General features: G+C 35.9%; 1 protein-coding gene across 4 annotated transcripts; it reads left to right on the forward strand.

Annotated features, from left to right (window-relative positions):
* Positions 1-229: 229 nt before the first annotated feature.
* LOC114318132 (plastid division protein CDP1, chloroplastic) lies at positions 230-17,283 on the forward strand. Of its 4 annotated transcripts, none has more exons than XM_028264989.2 (12): positions 230-829; positions 2,804-2,917; positions 3,055-3,192; positions 3,501-3,617; positions 3,699-3,821; positions 4,236-4,604; positions 11,683-11,778; positions 11,864-11,974; positions 14,479-14,544; positions 14,643-15,425; positions 15,988-16,178; positions 16,870-17,283. In XM_028264989.2, the coding sequence occupies exons 1-12, from the start codon at positions 425-427 to the stop codon at positions 16,949-16,951; spliced, it is 2,595 nt and encodes an 864-aa protein (XP_028120790.2). In that variant the 5' UTR covers positions 230-424; the 3' UTR covers positions 16,952-17,283. The 4 variants fall into 4 exon arrangements, with proteins under 4 accessions (XP_028120790.2, XP_028120791.2, XP_082765584.1 ...); XM_028264990.2 differs by having other exon boundaries at positions 3,501-3,605; XM_082909458.1 differs by having other exon boundaries at positions 253-829; positions 2,782-2,917; positions 3,501-3,605.
* The last annotated feature ends 236 nt before the right edge of the window (positions 17,284-17,519 follow it).

Below are 17,519 nucleotides of genomic sequence, written 5' to 3' on the forward strand. Positions count from 1 at the left end.
TCAAATACATCCCAACCGTTGATATGTATTTGGGATTGATCTTAGCCCTTGGATCAAAATATATCTCACATACATTTTGATACATTTTTCAAAAAATCTCACATACATTTTGATACATTTTTCAAAAAGCTTTGTGCCTTATTATATAGATATATATATATATATATATTTTTTTTTTTTTTTTAAAAAAAAAACTAATTTATAAATTTTTTTGTAAACATAAAACGTAAAAACGTTAGCGATGCCGAAAACGAAAAACTAGGAAATTAGAAACCCTAACAACCACGTTAGAGAGATTCGTCTGTTTTTTTCACTTCCATTCGCTCACTGCATTTGCAATCAAAAGGATGATGATGGTGAAGAAATAGAGAGGGAGAGTATGAATCCTTTAGTAGGATAAGTGTGTATCTATATATACATATGGATGAATGTATGTATGATGGCATTATTAGTTTCGCATCTGGTGCCGAGTGTAACTGCCAATTGTCTCTGTGGAAACAATCTCTGCAGCAGCAGCGACCACAACCATTACAATTACCATTACCATTACCGGGTGTCTGTAGATTATTCATTAGAAACAATCTACTTCTTTAGAAAAACCAACAAGAAGAGATTGGGCCAGCAATTTTGCTCTAGGGTTCAGGAGGCTCTCTTGTTGAGGAGGAGGAGAGGTTTGCTGGCTGTGGCCCGGTCCAGATTGAACTCTGCCGACCTTCGCATTGTCGATACCACCACCACCAACAACAACCACAATCACACTAGTAGTAGTAGTAGTAACAATAGCGATACCCAGACACGGACCCTGGATATTCCCGTCACTTGCTACCAGGTATGTATACTAATTGAATTCTCTCTCAATTGTCTGTTTTGATTTGTGCTAAATTAATGAGAGACTGTCACATGTAATTCACAATCTGCTGGTCAGTTATCCCCCTCCTCCTCCTCCTCCTCCTCCTCCTCCTCCTCCTCCTCATCATCATCATCCCTAACCTAAGGGTTTGCTTGGATCTTGGTTTGGCTGATGATGATGAGATAATAATGGATGGAGGAAAAGTGGCAAAAGGGAAATGTACCTTGTGCAACGGTCCTGTGATTTTGTTTCTGAAGCCTGACAATTTCTATTTTACCTATCGCATCAACTTCCTAATTTCAAAATCTTGTCCAGTGTCCTCCTTCTCCAGATTTTTAATTTCTATTTTGTTTCTCAATTTTTTTCCCCCAAACTAATTTGGAGGATGTTAATGAATTAGATGTACTGCACATAAGGTTCGCAGCTAGTAATGTGATTGCCCTCGCTTCATATGGCATGAAAATTGAGAGGGAGCTTTGTAGAGTTTGCATTGTCCACAGCCACTGATTGTACTAAATATGCATGTTTTTATCTGGTGCAACATGTAAATTGGCCCACTCAGTTTTCAGAGGAAAGTTAGGCACTGCATTGGTAACTACAGCGTCCCTGAAAAGTTCTTAAATTAGTCTCCACAATTTCATGCTTCCCTAGTTTACGAGATCTTATTGGTGTTTTTTTCAATTGTTTGCTATATGTTATCAGAATCTTTATGAGTTGTGATTCAATTCATGATTCGATTCTCAATTTTTGCAAAATTGATACAAATCTATGGGTGAATCAATTTTGGAAGTGATTCTGTAGTGAATCGCACGATTCACAATTCGATTCACATTTTACGATTCATACAATTCTTGAAACTATTGTGTCCGATATATTTTTGACTCTTTTTTCTCCTTTTTAATGAAAATGACATAATAAAACTAATAGCTTTTAGTACCAAAATAACCAATATATATACATGATTTGTTATTATTTTAGTGATCGTGAAGTTTTTAATAGGATTCAATTAGATTCAGGAAAATCCAACATGTTTTTAACATTTTTTCTCATTTTTTTCTTACAAAAGTCATAAGATATTTTCTAATGATGTTTTAAGATTAAAGTAACTTATACTATGAATTATCTATTGCTATTTTATTAAATTAAATATAGTTGAATATTACACGAGTGACGTCAATTATACATTTAAAAATGTTTTAGACTTTAAAATAAAAGATCCAAAATAATTCTTTCTTATTATTTGGTCATTGTTACTTGGAAAAGTATGTATGTTTGTTCTCCAAATATCAATATTGTTATTAAATTATTGTTATTTTGAAAATTCAGAGTTTGTCTTTATTTACTATTTGTATTAAGAATGTTGATAAGAAATATCTAAAACAGAGAAAAGGTAAGACGTTACATAGGAACTTTTGTTAACTTCTTACCTATTAAACTACGTGATTATCATTCAAAATAATATTTTCATTGATTTAAGTCTAAATATTTCATATTCATAAGATATATTTAATATTCAAGTGTGTAGATATATTTTCCTAAGTAATTTAGAAAAAGTGATCGAATCTTTACGATTCATGATTCGATTTGATTCGCGATTCGGTATGAAGCCATTTTGATTCACGATTCGAATCCCGATTGGACAACTATCTGTCGCATGCACTTAAAGCTAAGCCCAATGAAGGTAGACAAATATATATATATATATATATATATATATATATATATATATAAGTATAAATGAATGGGGAATAAAAAATAATTACACTAGACATGGTCATGCCGTCTGAGTGCCTAGCATACTTTCCTGAGGGCTTCACAGCCCACCTACTCAACCTCTACCATCTACTTTCCTAAGACTTATTCTTTTTATGCTTGTAAGATGGGTGAAATGTGTTGGGTTAGTGCAAGTTAACTATGTATTTATGATGTAGGGTAAAATATATGAACTTGCAGATTGTTGGTGTTCGATATCAAGCAGAGAAGGATGAGATTGTCAAGTCAGTGATGGATCTGAAAAATGCCGAGATTGAAGAAGGGTACACCGCTGATGCTGTTGCTTCTCGCCAGGTAGGGAGTGGAAAATTCTGTGGGAAGTCAGCTTGATTAACATATTTTTTTATCTGGATGTGTAGTGGCAGTGTTTCTTTTTTGCTGGTTTTTTGGGTCCTTTTATATCCTTATTCTCTTTTGTTATTTATTTGCAGAATCTTCTATTGGATGTGAGGGATAAGCTTCTTTTTGAACCGGAATATGCTGGTAATATAAGGGAGAAGGTCCCACCTAAAACTCCTCTTCGTATCCCTTGGGCTTGGTTGCCTGGTGCTCTTTGCCTTCTTCAAGAGGTACAACTCTATGTAATGGTTATATTAGTTTAGGAAATTCCAGTTCATCTTTTCATGCAGAGGAAATATACTCTGAAAGAGACCAACTCTCTTAGGTTTGTAGTGGGCCTTAATTTGTGACCTTGCTTTTGAGTCCATTTGCTTTTGAGTCCATGGTCCCTTCGTTCTCATTCATTTTTCCTGATCCTTTTCCCCCCTTTATTCTTTCATTTAAGACCTTCAACATTTTATTTGCAGCTTAACTACTGAGTTTTAGTAATTTTGGTTTAGATTATGGGTATGATGGGGATTTGATTTTTCTGATTTAGGTTGGAGAGGAGAAACTTGTGCTAGATATTGGCCAATCAACACTCCAGCATCCAGATGCTAAGCCTTATATTCATGATTTGCTTCTGTCTATGGCTTTGGCAGAGGTAAGGCAAAGCGTAAGAGGCCCGGACTTTGTAACGTTTCATTTCTTGCAGTTATTTTATGCTTCCTTTTCTTATATAGGTGCTTTCTTTAAGTGTGCAATTGCAACAGTTAGTTTTGAGAAGAACAATATTTCCCACGGATTTGAAGCTCTCGCTCGTGCCCAGTGTCTTCTCAGGAGTAAAATATCTCTTGGGAAGATGAAATTGTTATCTCAGGTGAATCTCTTTAGTGGTTGCTGTCTCATTTTTTTTTTACAAGGTTTGTATTTCTGTCTTATTACCGGGATAAATGTGATGGTTATCCCTATAATTATGTGATTCTTCTTACTTTTCTGATCAGAACAATATCAGAGGTTAAGAAATAAATAACATGATAAAATTGATTGAAAGAAAGTACTAGTATATTAGATGTTCAAATATTTTTATCTGGTTGAAACTGCTCCTACAGCTTATGCATCAAAACGGTATTTTTAGATGTCGTTTGCCGCTTTTTGTGGATATCATGCTATTTTAGTTGTTCTTTGGTTCAATGCCATGCTCTTTGCTATTTTAAATGGTATTTTACTTGTTTTAGAGTATGTATAGTTGCTTGCTGCTTACAGTAATTTTTTCTTTGGCTGATGCTCCTAGATAGAAGAATCTTTGGAAGAGCTTGCACCTGCTTGTACATTGGAATTATTAGGCAAGCCTTGCACACCTGAAAATGCTGAACGAAGACTAGGAGCCATTGCAGCCTTGCGTGAACTGCTTAGACAGGGCCTTGATGCGGAAGCACCATGCCAAGTGCAAGATTGGCCATGCTTCTTGAGTCAAGCACTTAATAAGCTCATGGCTACAGAAATAGTTAATCTTCTTCCTTGGGATAATTTAGCTGTTACTAGGAAGAATAAAAAATCCCTTGAATCACAGAATCAGAGGGTTGTGATTGATTTCATTTCTTTCTACATGGCATTGACAGCTCATATTGCTCTTGGATTTTCAAGCAAGCAAACTGATTTGGTAATCCCTTGCTCCACCTCGGTACAACTGCTTGAACTTATTTTATTTTATTTTTTTGATATAAAAATCTGATGAAATATGAACCAAGTTCTAATCTATGGGTACTGTAGTAATTCTGTTGGACTTTTTTTAGAGGGTGGACCTTGCCGCAATGGTAAGGTTGCTTTGTTGCTATCTGCTGTCATGGGCTTGAAGTATGAAAACATACATTTGACTCTCTCTAGACCCACAGTGGTAGGAGCCTTGTGCATTGGGCTGCCATTTTTTTTTTGTCAGACTTCATTAGAAAAAACAATTTGTGCATGTTGTGTGTGTTTTTACATACATTCATATATACACGTACATATAAGGAGACATGTATTTGTATTTTGAACATAATTTGTCAAATGGAGAATTGCGTCATGAATCAAAAGAATAATTTTGCGAATCAAGAATCTAATTGAATCAAGAATTTTTAAGATTTAGTACAAACTAGGGGTGTTCAAAAACCTGAATTACTGGTGGACTTGCCTGGACCCTAATGACCCACCCTTGTTGCGGATGGTTTTGACCAATTGCATGGTCAGTTTTTTTTTTTTTTTTTGTGTTTAAAATTTTGTCCATTTTTGGTCGGTTGTCGGGCTTAGCTAAAAAAAATTCACAGAAACCGATCCGACCGAATTATATACGCGTGTATATATACCTTTTATTATTCTATCAATGTAGCTAGCATTGGTAACTTCAACAATCAGAGCTATCACCTCCTTATCTTAATCACTCTACACTTCTCAAAACATGCATATTTACCCTATAAAAAAACAAATCTACCCAAGACTAATTATACTTTCTCCGAGTTAGTTAGAGACTTGATGTCTCACCCACCCACTTGTCTCCCCCTCTCCTCAATCCTCTCATCCACCCTCCCACTTGTCTCCCTTTCTCCTCAATCCTCTCGCCCACTGCCCTTCTCTCAAATTTCATGTTGTCTCTCTTTCTCTCTCTAGGAACTCAACAGTTTCGCGCTCCCTCTGGAAACCCAACAGTCTCCCTCATGCTCACACTCTTCCTCTCTCTCTACAAGCCCAACAGTCTCCTTCATACACTTACTCTCTCTAGAAACCCAATAATCTCTTTCATACTCTCACCCTCTTGTCTCCCTCGCAGTAAACGCATTACCCTCTTAATCTCCTTCTCACAGTGGTGATAGTACTATTGATGGTACGATTGTGCTTAGATCTGTGAGATGGTGATGATGGTGCTTAGATTTGTTACTTGCCCAAAAAAAAAGGGTGCTCAGATTTGAAGGACGGTGAAGATGGTGCTCAAATTTGGGATGACGATGATGATGGCGAATAACCAAACCAAACCAAGCCAAGCCTTGACTTCCATCAAATGGGGTCGGCTACATGAATCCTTCTTCTCCACGCGGCCCTATCAAAGGCCATTTCGTTCGTCAAATTAAGTAGATCCATATCTCTATTTACAACGTTAGTCAACGTTAGCCAGCGTTAATCTAGGCCTATCATGTCCCCTAATACTTCCCTCTACCGTTACAGCATCGCATCTCTTCACTACTGTCTCTGTTGGTCTCCGTTGAATGTGACCAAACCATCTCAATCAATTCTCTCTCTCAACTTATCTTCTATCGATGTTACTTCTACCCATTCCCAAATACACTAATTCTTAATTCTGTTTTGTCTAGTCTTGCCACACATCCACCTTAGCATCCTCATTTCCGCCACACTCATCTTATCTACATGTTGTTTCTTGGTTGCCCAACACTCCGCCCCATACAACATCGTTGGTCTAATAGCCATTCTATAGAACTTACCTTTTAGTCTAGTGGGTATTCGTTTATCGCACAGTACCCCATACGCACTTCTCTACTTACACCATCCCGCCTTAATCCTATAAGCCACATCCACATCAATCTCCCCCGCTGTTGAGATAATCGACCCTAAATAACGAAAATGTTCACTCTTAGGCAGTGCTTGGTTCTCAATCTTCACTTCTCCTCTGCTTTCATTGTTACTGTTACTAAATTTACACTCCATGTACTCTGTCTTAGTTCTGCTTATCCGGAATCTTTTCGATTCAAGAGCTTTTATTCAAATTTCCAACTTTGTGTTAACTCCTTCTCTAGTCTCATCTACTAGCACGATATCGTCTGCAAAAAGCATACACCATGGCACGTCATTCTGAATATTTCTCGTCAACTCATCCATAACTAAAGCAAAAAGATAAGGGCTTAAGGTAGATCCTTGGTGTAACCCAACAGTGATAGGAAATTCATTTGTCTCTCCAACAGGTGATCTAATAGTGGTCACCACCTTTTCATACATGTCCCTAATCACATCAACGTAACCTTTTGTCACCCCTTTCTTCTCTAACACCCACCATATTATATCTCGGGGCACTCTATCATATGCTTTTTCAAGGTCGATAAACACCATATGAATGTCTCTTTTCTTTTCTCTATACTTTTCTATTACTCTCCTCAAAAGATAAATCGCTTCCATTGTTGACCTGCCAGGCATAAACCCAAATTGATTCTCTGACACCTCTGTTATATCTCGCAATCGGCGTTCCATCACCGTCTCCCACACTTTCATTATATGACACATTAACTTGATTCCTCTATAGTTGTTGCAATTCTGGACATCTCCTTTATTCTTATATATTGGTACTAAAATATTCTTCCTCCACTCATCTGGCATGTTCCTAGTCAACAAAATTTTGCTAAACAACCTAGTCAACCAAGCAACCCCCTTTTTACCCAAGCACTTTCAAGCTTTAATAGGGATATCATCGGGTCCTAAAGCCTTATTTGATTTCATCTTCTTAAGTGCAATCTCCACTTCAAAGTTCCTAATCCTGCGATAAAACCTATAGTCTTGGTTTATCGTATTACTGGCCATTTCTCCCCCTATTGTCGCACCTCCATGTTCTTCATTTAATAGTTTCTCAAAATAGTTTTTCCATCTTTCCTTAATCTCTTCATCCTTCGCCAATACCTTAGAATCCTCACTCTTGATGTACTTAACTTGATTAAAATCTCTTGTTTTCCTCTCTCGCATCTTAGCAAGTTTGTATACCCTCTTCTCTCCCTCTTTACTATCCAGTCTAGTGTATAGGTCATCATAAGCTTTCAACTTCGTCTCACTCAATGCTTTTTTACCTCCTTATTAGCCAATCTATAGCTCTTAAGGTTTTCCTCAGTCCTATCATTTTGTTACTTTTTAAAGCATTCTTTTTTTGTCTTAACTACCCGCTTGAACCTCTTCTCTCCACCACTAAGTTTCCCTAGAGCTGGGTCCCGTCCCTTTTGACTCTCCAAGCACTTCCCTTGAGATTCTCCTCATACAATTGGCCATCGAGTTCCACATAGTGTTAGCATCATCTTCCAAGTCCCAAGTCCCAAGTACCTTCCTTATCCATTCTATTTTTAAAAATTTCTAGTTTATCCCTTTTTAGGTCCCACCATCTCGTCTTACGACGCCCACCATCCTTCCCAGCTTGATATTGCCCTCTAAAACATAAATCTAGTATCAAAATTCTATGTTGAGAGGTCAGACTCTCTCCAAGAATCACCTTACAATCATTGCATTTTAGGCGGTCCACTTTCTTCACTAAAAAGTAATCTGTTTGGCTCTTAACTGACTCACTCTTAAAAGTTATCAATTGCTCCTCCCTCTTCTTATACATAGTATTGGCCACCACCAGGTCAGAAGTCAACGCAAAATCTAAGATGCTCTCTCCAGCCTCATTTCTACTACCAAAACCGTATCTACCATGTACCCTTTCATAGCCTAGTTTATCTATGCCTACATGGCCATTAAAATCTCCACCTATAACCAAATTCTCTCCTACGGGTATCTCTTGTAAGATCTCATCCATTTTCTCCCAAAAATCGCTCTTAGTCTGAGCATCTAATCCTACTTGAGGGCGTATGCACTAACAACGTTCACTATATTCTCTCCAATAACTAGTTTAACTAACATAATCCTATCCCCTTTCCTAATGACCGCCACTACATTCTCCACTAGACCCTTGGCAATTATGATTCCTACCCCATTCCTGCGTCTGTCCTTACCACTATAATACAGTTTAAAACCGGTATCCTCAATTTCCCTAGCTTTTTCACTCGTCCACTTAGTTTCTTGTACGCAAGCTATACTAATCATAACATTTACCAATTCCATCGTCTTACCAGTTAAGGTTCCTGTATTCTTGAACTAGCTTCTTTATTCGCGCTCATCCAGGAAAACACGGGAACCTTTGCCCATTTTTCACTTCACCCAGGCGTCGATGCGGCGCCCCTTGCTTACTTTTCGAAACACTTGAAGGCAGGCACAACGCGTTACTTGAGGGTAACAACCTAGCATTTAAACGATTCAAAATAGGATTTATTTTCATAAAGGATCCGAACGGCTTTTTTTACGTGTTGGCTGTCGGCTACCTAACACACAACCCTCCTCCTTAACCCGGGCTTGAGACCGGCGGAGTTATTAACAACCCCGGCGGAGTTACGATGATGATGGTGAATATGGCGATGAAACCCCCTCCCCCTCTGATTTGATCTCTTTCAGTAGCTTAGATTTGGAATGTTTGTGATCTCTACAATTCATCTTTTTCTACTCTCTATTTTTTGGGGGGTCATATGCACAATATGTTATTCAGTTTCACTCGATCCGATTGTTGAACTGATCAACTCGATTTTTACAGTTTCGAAAAAGACGACGGTCGGAATTGATGGGGTTTCTTTCAACCCGATCTGATCAGGTCAAGTGGCGAGTCGACGGTAAAAACGATTCGACTCGACCCATGTACAACCCTAGTACAAACTATAAAAAAGGGCAAATTTCATCAACAGTCCCTCTAGTTTTACTCAAGTTTCATTTGGTCCTTGACGTTTCAATTTGAACATATATGGCCTCAATTTTTTTGTTTCTATGTCAAATAAGGACAATAAAAAACGAAGGTTAAATTTTTGGATGGAAACTATACATGTGCATTGCACATGACGAATGGCTAACCACAAAAATGGAATCCACACTAACCCAATCCCAACACACTACTCGCTTTTGATCAACTATTGAGTTAAGTCAACTCATCATCATCACCTACCAACAAACCCATCACTGCTCATCACCAGCAACTGCTCACACGACTGCCACCACCAAAGCATCAGCACCCCTCTGCATCGTTGGCTAGCATAACCAACCTTCTCATTCCTTCCCTACCACACCCAAATCCCTCGTCCGAAATTCAAATTTGTCCCATACCACCACAAAATAATCTCTGAAATTTGTCCCCTCTTAACAGCACCACAAATCCACACATGCTTCAATTTTAAAGAATCCAAAATCTCCAAATTTATTTTTCTTGATAATGGTGTGCTTTGGTTGAAACAGAGAGGCAATCTATTTCTACATCAAATTGCATGAAACCCATCATTAATCCTAACCCATGAATTCAATTCAATCCAATATTAAGAGACAAGCAAAAAAATTGAGCATATATATATATATGTATGTATATGTTGCAGTGGATTTAACAGTTTGCTTTGGTTAAAGAGTTATGGGGGATTTGAAGATATTTTTCGTGGTGGTGACGGTTTGGTGGTGACGGTGTGATTGTAGTGAGGGCTGGTTTTGGTGGTGGTTCAAGGTGTGGGAAGTGGGTTTGGGGGTGGTAGAGGTACTGCACTGGTTTTGGTGGTGGGAGATGGGTTTTATATTGGTAGATAGGCTGTTCAGCGGAGATTTGGGATGGATTTGGTACTAGTTTAAGGCTAGTGTGATGAGGTGGTGATGTGGCGGAGGTGTTTTGATGGTTATTGGTGACTATGCATAGGGTGGTGATGTGTTGGAGGTGGTGGTGGCAGTGATAAAAATGGTTGGTGGCTGTGAATGGTGGTGGGAGGGAGAAGCAAGATGAATTGTAGAAAGAGAGAAGAAAAAGACCATATTGCCTTTGAAAGTTGGTCATGTGCAAAACATGTGACTTTTCCATCCAAAACTTAACTTCTGTTTTTGATTGTCCTCATTTGACACGAAAACAAAAATTTGGAGGGCAAATGTGTTCAAATTGAAACGTCATGACTAAAATGAAACTCAAGTGAAACTACAGGGACATTTGATGAAATTTGACCTACATGTATTTGTATTCGGAACATAATTGTGAAATCGAGAATTGCATCATGAATCAAAATAATAATTTCGCGAATCAAGAATCTAATTGAATTGAGAATCTTTAAGATTCAGTACAAACTGTAAAAAATTATGTTAAATGATTGTGTATTTGACATTCAAAAAATGGATCTGGGAACCCGACATAGAATATTTTTGATCAGTAACAAAGAGAGAACTTATTAATAAAGCAAATGAAGGTACAAGGTGAGGACAAGAAGTCCTCTTACAAGTAAAGAAGAAGAAGCTATCAAACAAAAAGAGAAAACATTAAGATTCACAAACAGCTCTCTAGTCCTTGGATATCAAAAAAAGCAAACCCCAATAATAAGAAAGGATTAAGTGACCTCTTGTATTTTAAAATATAAAATACTTTAAAAGGTATATTGGGTTTAACTGATTTGATCCATGTAGTAGTGAACTATATTTATTTCATTAAATAACAGTAGATAATTCATGAGTTCAAATTGCTTTAACCTTAAACATTCTTAAAAGATGAATTATGATATTATTTTTGAGGGAAAAAATGATGAAAAAAGGTTTAACAAAATTTTGGGTATGATTGCATTATTTTAAAAATCCTTTGATCACATCCCTATGCATAGGTAATGGCTATTTTAGTACTAGACACTCTTTAGCAGTTGTATTATGTCATTTTCACTAAAAGAATAAATAAAAAGAGATAGGGTAGGAATTTGTCAAATACAATAGTTTCAAGAATTGCATGAATTGTAAAAAGTTAACTGAATTGTGAATTGTGTGATTCACCATAGATTTTATTTCAAAATACATTTCATTCATAGATTCGTATCGATATATGCATAAATCACTAATCGAATCGCAAATCATAAGATTCTATGGAGATTTTGAAACTTATTCATGTCAGTCTTTTTTTCATTCTCATGTAGATTACCAAAGCAAGAACAATTTGCGAGTGCTTAATATCATCTGAAGGCATTGATTTAAAATATGAGGAGGCCTTTTGCTTGTTCCTTCTTGGACAGGTATACATGTCTTTGCCTTGCTTTATTTAGGATTTGACTTTTTTCCCATAAAAACATTGAGTAAATTGAATTCTCATTACATCAGGCTGATGAGGCAGAGGTTGTGGGAAGGCTTCAGCAACTTGAATTGAATTCAGATCCCGCTTCACAAAATTCAATATTGGGCAAAGATGTTTCTCGTGGAAACCAATCACTGGTATGTCTTTTTTGCTAGGAAGATACATGCACATGACATGTATGCATATAATATGGACATGGCGACACAACAATTTTTGTAAGATAAGGATATGAATGAGGTGGGGATATGTTTATAGATAAATATTTATCATGCACATATGTATGCTTTTTTAAAATTCTTATAAAAAAGATTGCACAAATATGTGAAAATAAAAGCAAATTAATCATTTTGTACATAGTAATTTACTTTTTATTATATGAAAATAATAATAATAAAAATCATATTTTACGTTTATATATTGGGAAAAAAAGTGGGAATAGAAAGCTCCAATGTCTTACTTTTAGAAGCTTTTGTTATTCTCCAACAAATTGAAGTTGTATGGATTTATGGTTTGAAGCATAGTCGTCAAATCGGGATTTGAATTGTGAATCGAAATAGCCACGTACCAAATCGTGAGTTGAATCGAATTGAATTGTGAATTGTAAAGATTCGGTCACCTTCTTTAAATTACTTAGAAAAATATGTCTACACAGTTAGATGTTAAATATATCTTATGAATATGAAATATTTAGACTTAAATCAATGAAAATGTTATTTTGAATGATGATCACGTAGTTTAATAAGTATGAAGTTAACAAAGGTTCCTATGTAAGATCGCCATATTACCTTTTTAATTTTTAAAATATTTCTTATCAACTGTTCTTAATAAAGACATTAACTAAATAGACAAACTATCAATTTTCAAAGTAACAATAATTAACAACGATATTGATATTTGGACAATAAGCTTACATACTTTTTTAAGTAATAGTGACCAAATAATAAGAACTAATTATTTATGATCTTTTATTTTAAAGCCTATAACATTTTAAAAGGTATAACTGATGTCATTCATGTAATATTCAATTATATTCAATTTAATAATATAGCAATAGATAATTTATGGTGTAAGCTACTTTAATCTTAAACAATGATTTTTTAAAGGAAAAAATGAGAATAAAGGTTAAAAATATGTTAGGTCTGACTAAATTTGATTGGATCTTATTAAAAACTCCATGATAACTAAAATAACAACAAATCATTTATATATATTGGTTATTTTGGTATTAAACGAAATTAGAAGTTGTATTATATCATTTTCACTAAAAAGATGAAGAAAACGAGAGTCGAAAATATGTCGGATGCAGTAATTTCAAGAATTGCATTAATCGTAAAATGTGAATCGAATCGTGAATCGTGCGATTCACTAGAGATTCACCTCCAAAATAGATTCATCTATAGATTCGTATCGATTTTGCAAAAATTGTGAATCGAATCGCTAATCGTAAGATTCTGATAACAGAGGTTTGAAGTGTTAAAATGCTAAAGAATTATTTAAAATGCTAAAGAATTATAAATCCCTCGACCATTTTATTTATTTATTTAATATTTTTAGATAAGCAATAAATCATTCAAACTTGTGTGGAGACTATATGTCACGATCCTATCCCACCCCAACAGTGATAGAGTAGTGATCGGTTAGTAGTCTTAGATTACTAAGGCCTAACCAAAACCAAATTGGTATTACTTCTGTAATAGGGGTATGATCTGATTAGGTAGCGGAAACATTCAATTCTCTTAAGCTAATTATCCCACAAAGATCCCTTTAAACCAGTGCTTGAATCATTGAAATGAAAATTCAATATTTTTTTGGGGTTAAAACCATCCTAGGCTTGGTTACAAAATTGGAACAAAATTTTACGTAAAAGAGAACAATTTGTTCTTCTCACGGCTGAACATGTACTATCTAAGAAGCATGGACACGGACACGCGACATGACATGAATATGACACGAACATACCGACATGCCAATTTTCAAAAAATGTAGGATATAACACGTAAGGAACACACATAAAATATATAATTTTATATATTTGTTATATAATATGTATATGAATATATAATTCAAAGATAATAAAAAATGTAATATGACACTAATTCTTATAAATTTATATGGTTCTTGTTTTATTATTGTATCTTAAGTTATTTTGTTTAAAAAAAATTAAAAAATAGGACATGTTTTGAAGAGTGTCGGACACGCGTTGGGGAAGTGCCCAAAGAGTGTTCTTCTCTCAAAGGGGCTTTTTTTTATTTTTTATTTTATTGTTTATATGCCCATTAGACAAGATCATGCTTTCCCTGGATATGTTCTTGTATTTTGCCTTCCTAAGAAACAGACTAGTGCTACAGAATTTGCCTCTGGTTTAAGGTCATTTTGTTAATCACATTTTCCCATTGGTCAGTGAATAACTACAATGATGATAGCCCAATGTAATTTTTGTATTCGTCATTTTTCTCGTCTTCCTTCCAGTTTCAATTGAAGTAAATGTGGGCTATGTTGTGTGCTAAATACTAATGACAGTAATGATAATGGTTGGACTGTGTTCCATTTGATGCCACTTTACACTATATACATAAGTTTGACTGTGAACTTTATACTTGTCTTGAAAGTTTGTAATTTCTCAGTCTGCCTCACTGACCAGGAAACATGGCTGAAGAATAATGTGCTTAGCTTGTTTCCTGATACACGAGACTGTTCTCCATCTTTGGTAAGATTTTTAATGACTGCTTTTAAAAAAATAAATAATGCTTACTTTTTTAAGGGGAAGCGACACTGGATTTTGGTGTCTCTGTTTACTCCCTGCAGGTCAACTTTTTTAGTGGTGAAAAGAAAGCTTCTGGAAACAGGCAGATTAGAGGATCTCTACAGACCATGTCTAGTATAAGCCTGAGACCACTTTCCCCTGCTCCTGCATCAGATCGTAGGGCTTTGGATCTTTCATATACAAACTCTTCTCAACATCTCGGGCCAGCAGTAAAGCAGTTAGCTCCATCTAATTTGCAAGGCACATTGATGGCAGACAAGAATAACAATGAAAGCAATATTAGCATGGCATCTGTTCAGTTGAAAAGAAATTTAGGTGCAGACAATCATAAAATTTGGAAAAGCTGGTTGGAATTTTACAATGTGGTTGGAAGGATTACTTTTGTTATGGCATTGGGATGCATTCTATTTGCCACCTGTAAGCTATCAGCATTGCAGTTATGGAGGGTGAGATGTTCAACTAGAAGTGCTTCAGGCAAACCAGGAATAGACACTAGTTCCCATGCCTGGACCCTAGATTCTTCTCTAGATCGAAATTTGGGCCCTGATTGTATCAAAAGAAATAGTGTTGCCTACAAACTCAAGAAGCTACTTTCAATGTTTACGATGTGGCTTGGGAACCACCCAGATGCTGCAAATTTGCAAAATTCATGCCTTGCTGCTAGTCTTTCACCCTCTATGACAGCAGTGTACAAGAGGCCGATGCCTATGGAAGAAGCTGAATCACTTGTTAAGCAATGGCAAATCATCAAAGCTGAAGCTCTTGGGCCAAGCTATAAGGTTCATAGCCTCTTTCAGGTCCTTGATGGGCCAATGCTTATTCAGGTAAGATAGAAACACGCTCATGCAAGTGCACATGCATTTGTCTTGTGTATTTGTATAATTTAATAGCTCAGTCCATCTTATCACCTTGGCGTTTTCTACTAAAGTTTTGTTTTTTATATTTATATAAATATGAAAAAAATATATTCATTGTACCATCACTCTCCCAACTTGGTGGATGATCTGATGATTGTGGGCTACTCATATATTAACCTACTTTTCAACAAAATAACTAAAAGAAATTAACTACTTTATCAAGATTATGGTAATTTTATTTGATGGTCAGTTGATGCAGTCAAATAAGGGCGCTTACTTATTAGAGATTATATTAGATAGTTGTCTATAGTGGGCGTTTTGTATGGAAACCATCAAATTTGAGTGATTGAAATAATGAAATGGCTAGATACCAAAAGCCAGGTTCTAATTTTTAGGTTGCCTCTGTTCAACAGCATTGTATTGGAGAGTTGTGCTGGCACTTTTTGTATCCCCTAGTACTTTATTTTTAAACCTTACAGGTAAATGGTTGATGTAACATTTCTTTCTTTAATGTGTTTTTGGCTGGCAGTGGCAAGCTTTGGCTGACGCAGCAAAAGCTAGGTCCTGTTTTTGGAGATTTGTTTTGCTGCAATTGTCTGTCATACGAGCTGAGATTTTCTCAGATGGGATTGGTGGAGAGTTGGCAGAAATAGAGGCTCTTCTGGAGGAAGCAGCTGAACTGGTGGATGAATCTCAGCTGAAGAATCCCAATTACTACAGGTAAATATAATTAGAGGCACTTGGGCATATGATTTTGGCTTGCTTGTTTTGTTTCACTTCTGTAGTGCTTCAACTTGTGCCTGGTTGAACAAGCCCCACCCAAAGGAGTCTGCCCAGGATATAAAAATTTGAAGAATAAGAGATATGTGATAGGAAAAATATGCAATGAACAAATCATTTAACAAATTAAATAATGACGATGTGTACGATAGATGTTGAAGCGGATATTTTAAACCAGTTAAATGTGAGGGTTGAAAACTAATGTCTCTGAGTGGTAAAATGCATATCGGAAGAATGCTTGATGTCTTACACACAAGAACATAACTAAGCAAAACATTAGTGAATGGAATGATTGGGGTTAAAGTTGAGACATGTAATTAAAGCCCAAGAACTCTGACCCAACCAAAAATCGACCTTGTTAGGTTGAGCTTTAAACCCATGCTCAAGCTGTCTGTTAGTCAGTTTGGGTTGACCATTCCATCTTATACATTACTGTTAAATGATTTGTACAGTACTCTATCCCTTGATGGAAGTTCTTTTTTTTAGTCGATTCTTGATGGAAGTTGAATTTAGCCTTCCCTGAATGTTCCTTATAATTTTGCTGAATATGTGTGAGTATTTTCCATTTTCCACTGATCTTTTATATATTTCGTTGTTTTATTTTTATTAATCTTGAAATTACTGATTGCAGCATGTATAGAATACATTATGTTCTAAAAAGGCAAGATGATGATTCATGGAGGTTCTGTGAAGTCGATATTCAAACTTCATAATATCAGTCTTCTAGTTGGAGAAAATCCCCAGTATCCAGATGAAGTTTAATTCAATCCATTGTCAAAGTTTGAATGTAAATGTCAACTAACAAAACTAGGATTAAATCTTATTAGAGATGGTGTGTTTGTTTTTTTCATTGTCATTTTTCACTTTTAGTTTGCCCCATTTTGTTTTCATCTGATAAGTTACTTAGTTTAGAACAAAATACAGTAGGCAGAGATTTCTTTTTTGTTATTGGTTTCTGACTAGCCTGTCATGCATGTGAGGGTGGTCGATGTTTGTATCCAACTGTTGCTTTGAAAGGAAGTTAAAATTGAGTTGTGTTTTATCAGTTGTTTCTTTGTAGGAATTTAGAAATGGGTTGATTATTACATGGGCACCCCATTTACTATTACGAAATATCACTTTGTCCTCCTCAACTTCAATACTAGACATTCAGGTGTCGCATCACGTTCAGTCCAGAAAGGGGACATTTGGACAAACTTTTTGAGTTTAGAAAATGTTCAGAATCAAGTAGGGTATATTTTTATTTCTGCTTTTAATGTGTTGTGAGAAATCAAGTCATTT

Source organism: Camellia sinensis, chromosome 15 (assembly GCF_055761805.1).
Source record: "Camellia sinensis isolate YWXY chromosome 15, ASM5576180v1, whole genome shotgun sequence".
Classification (NCBI taxonomy): domain Eukaryota; kingdom Viridiplantae; phylum Streptophyta; class Magnoliopsida; order Ericales; family Theaceae; genus Camellia; species Camellia sinensis.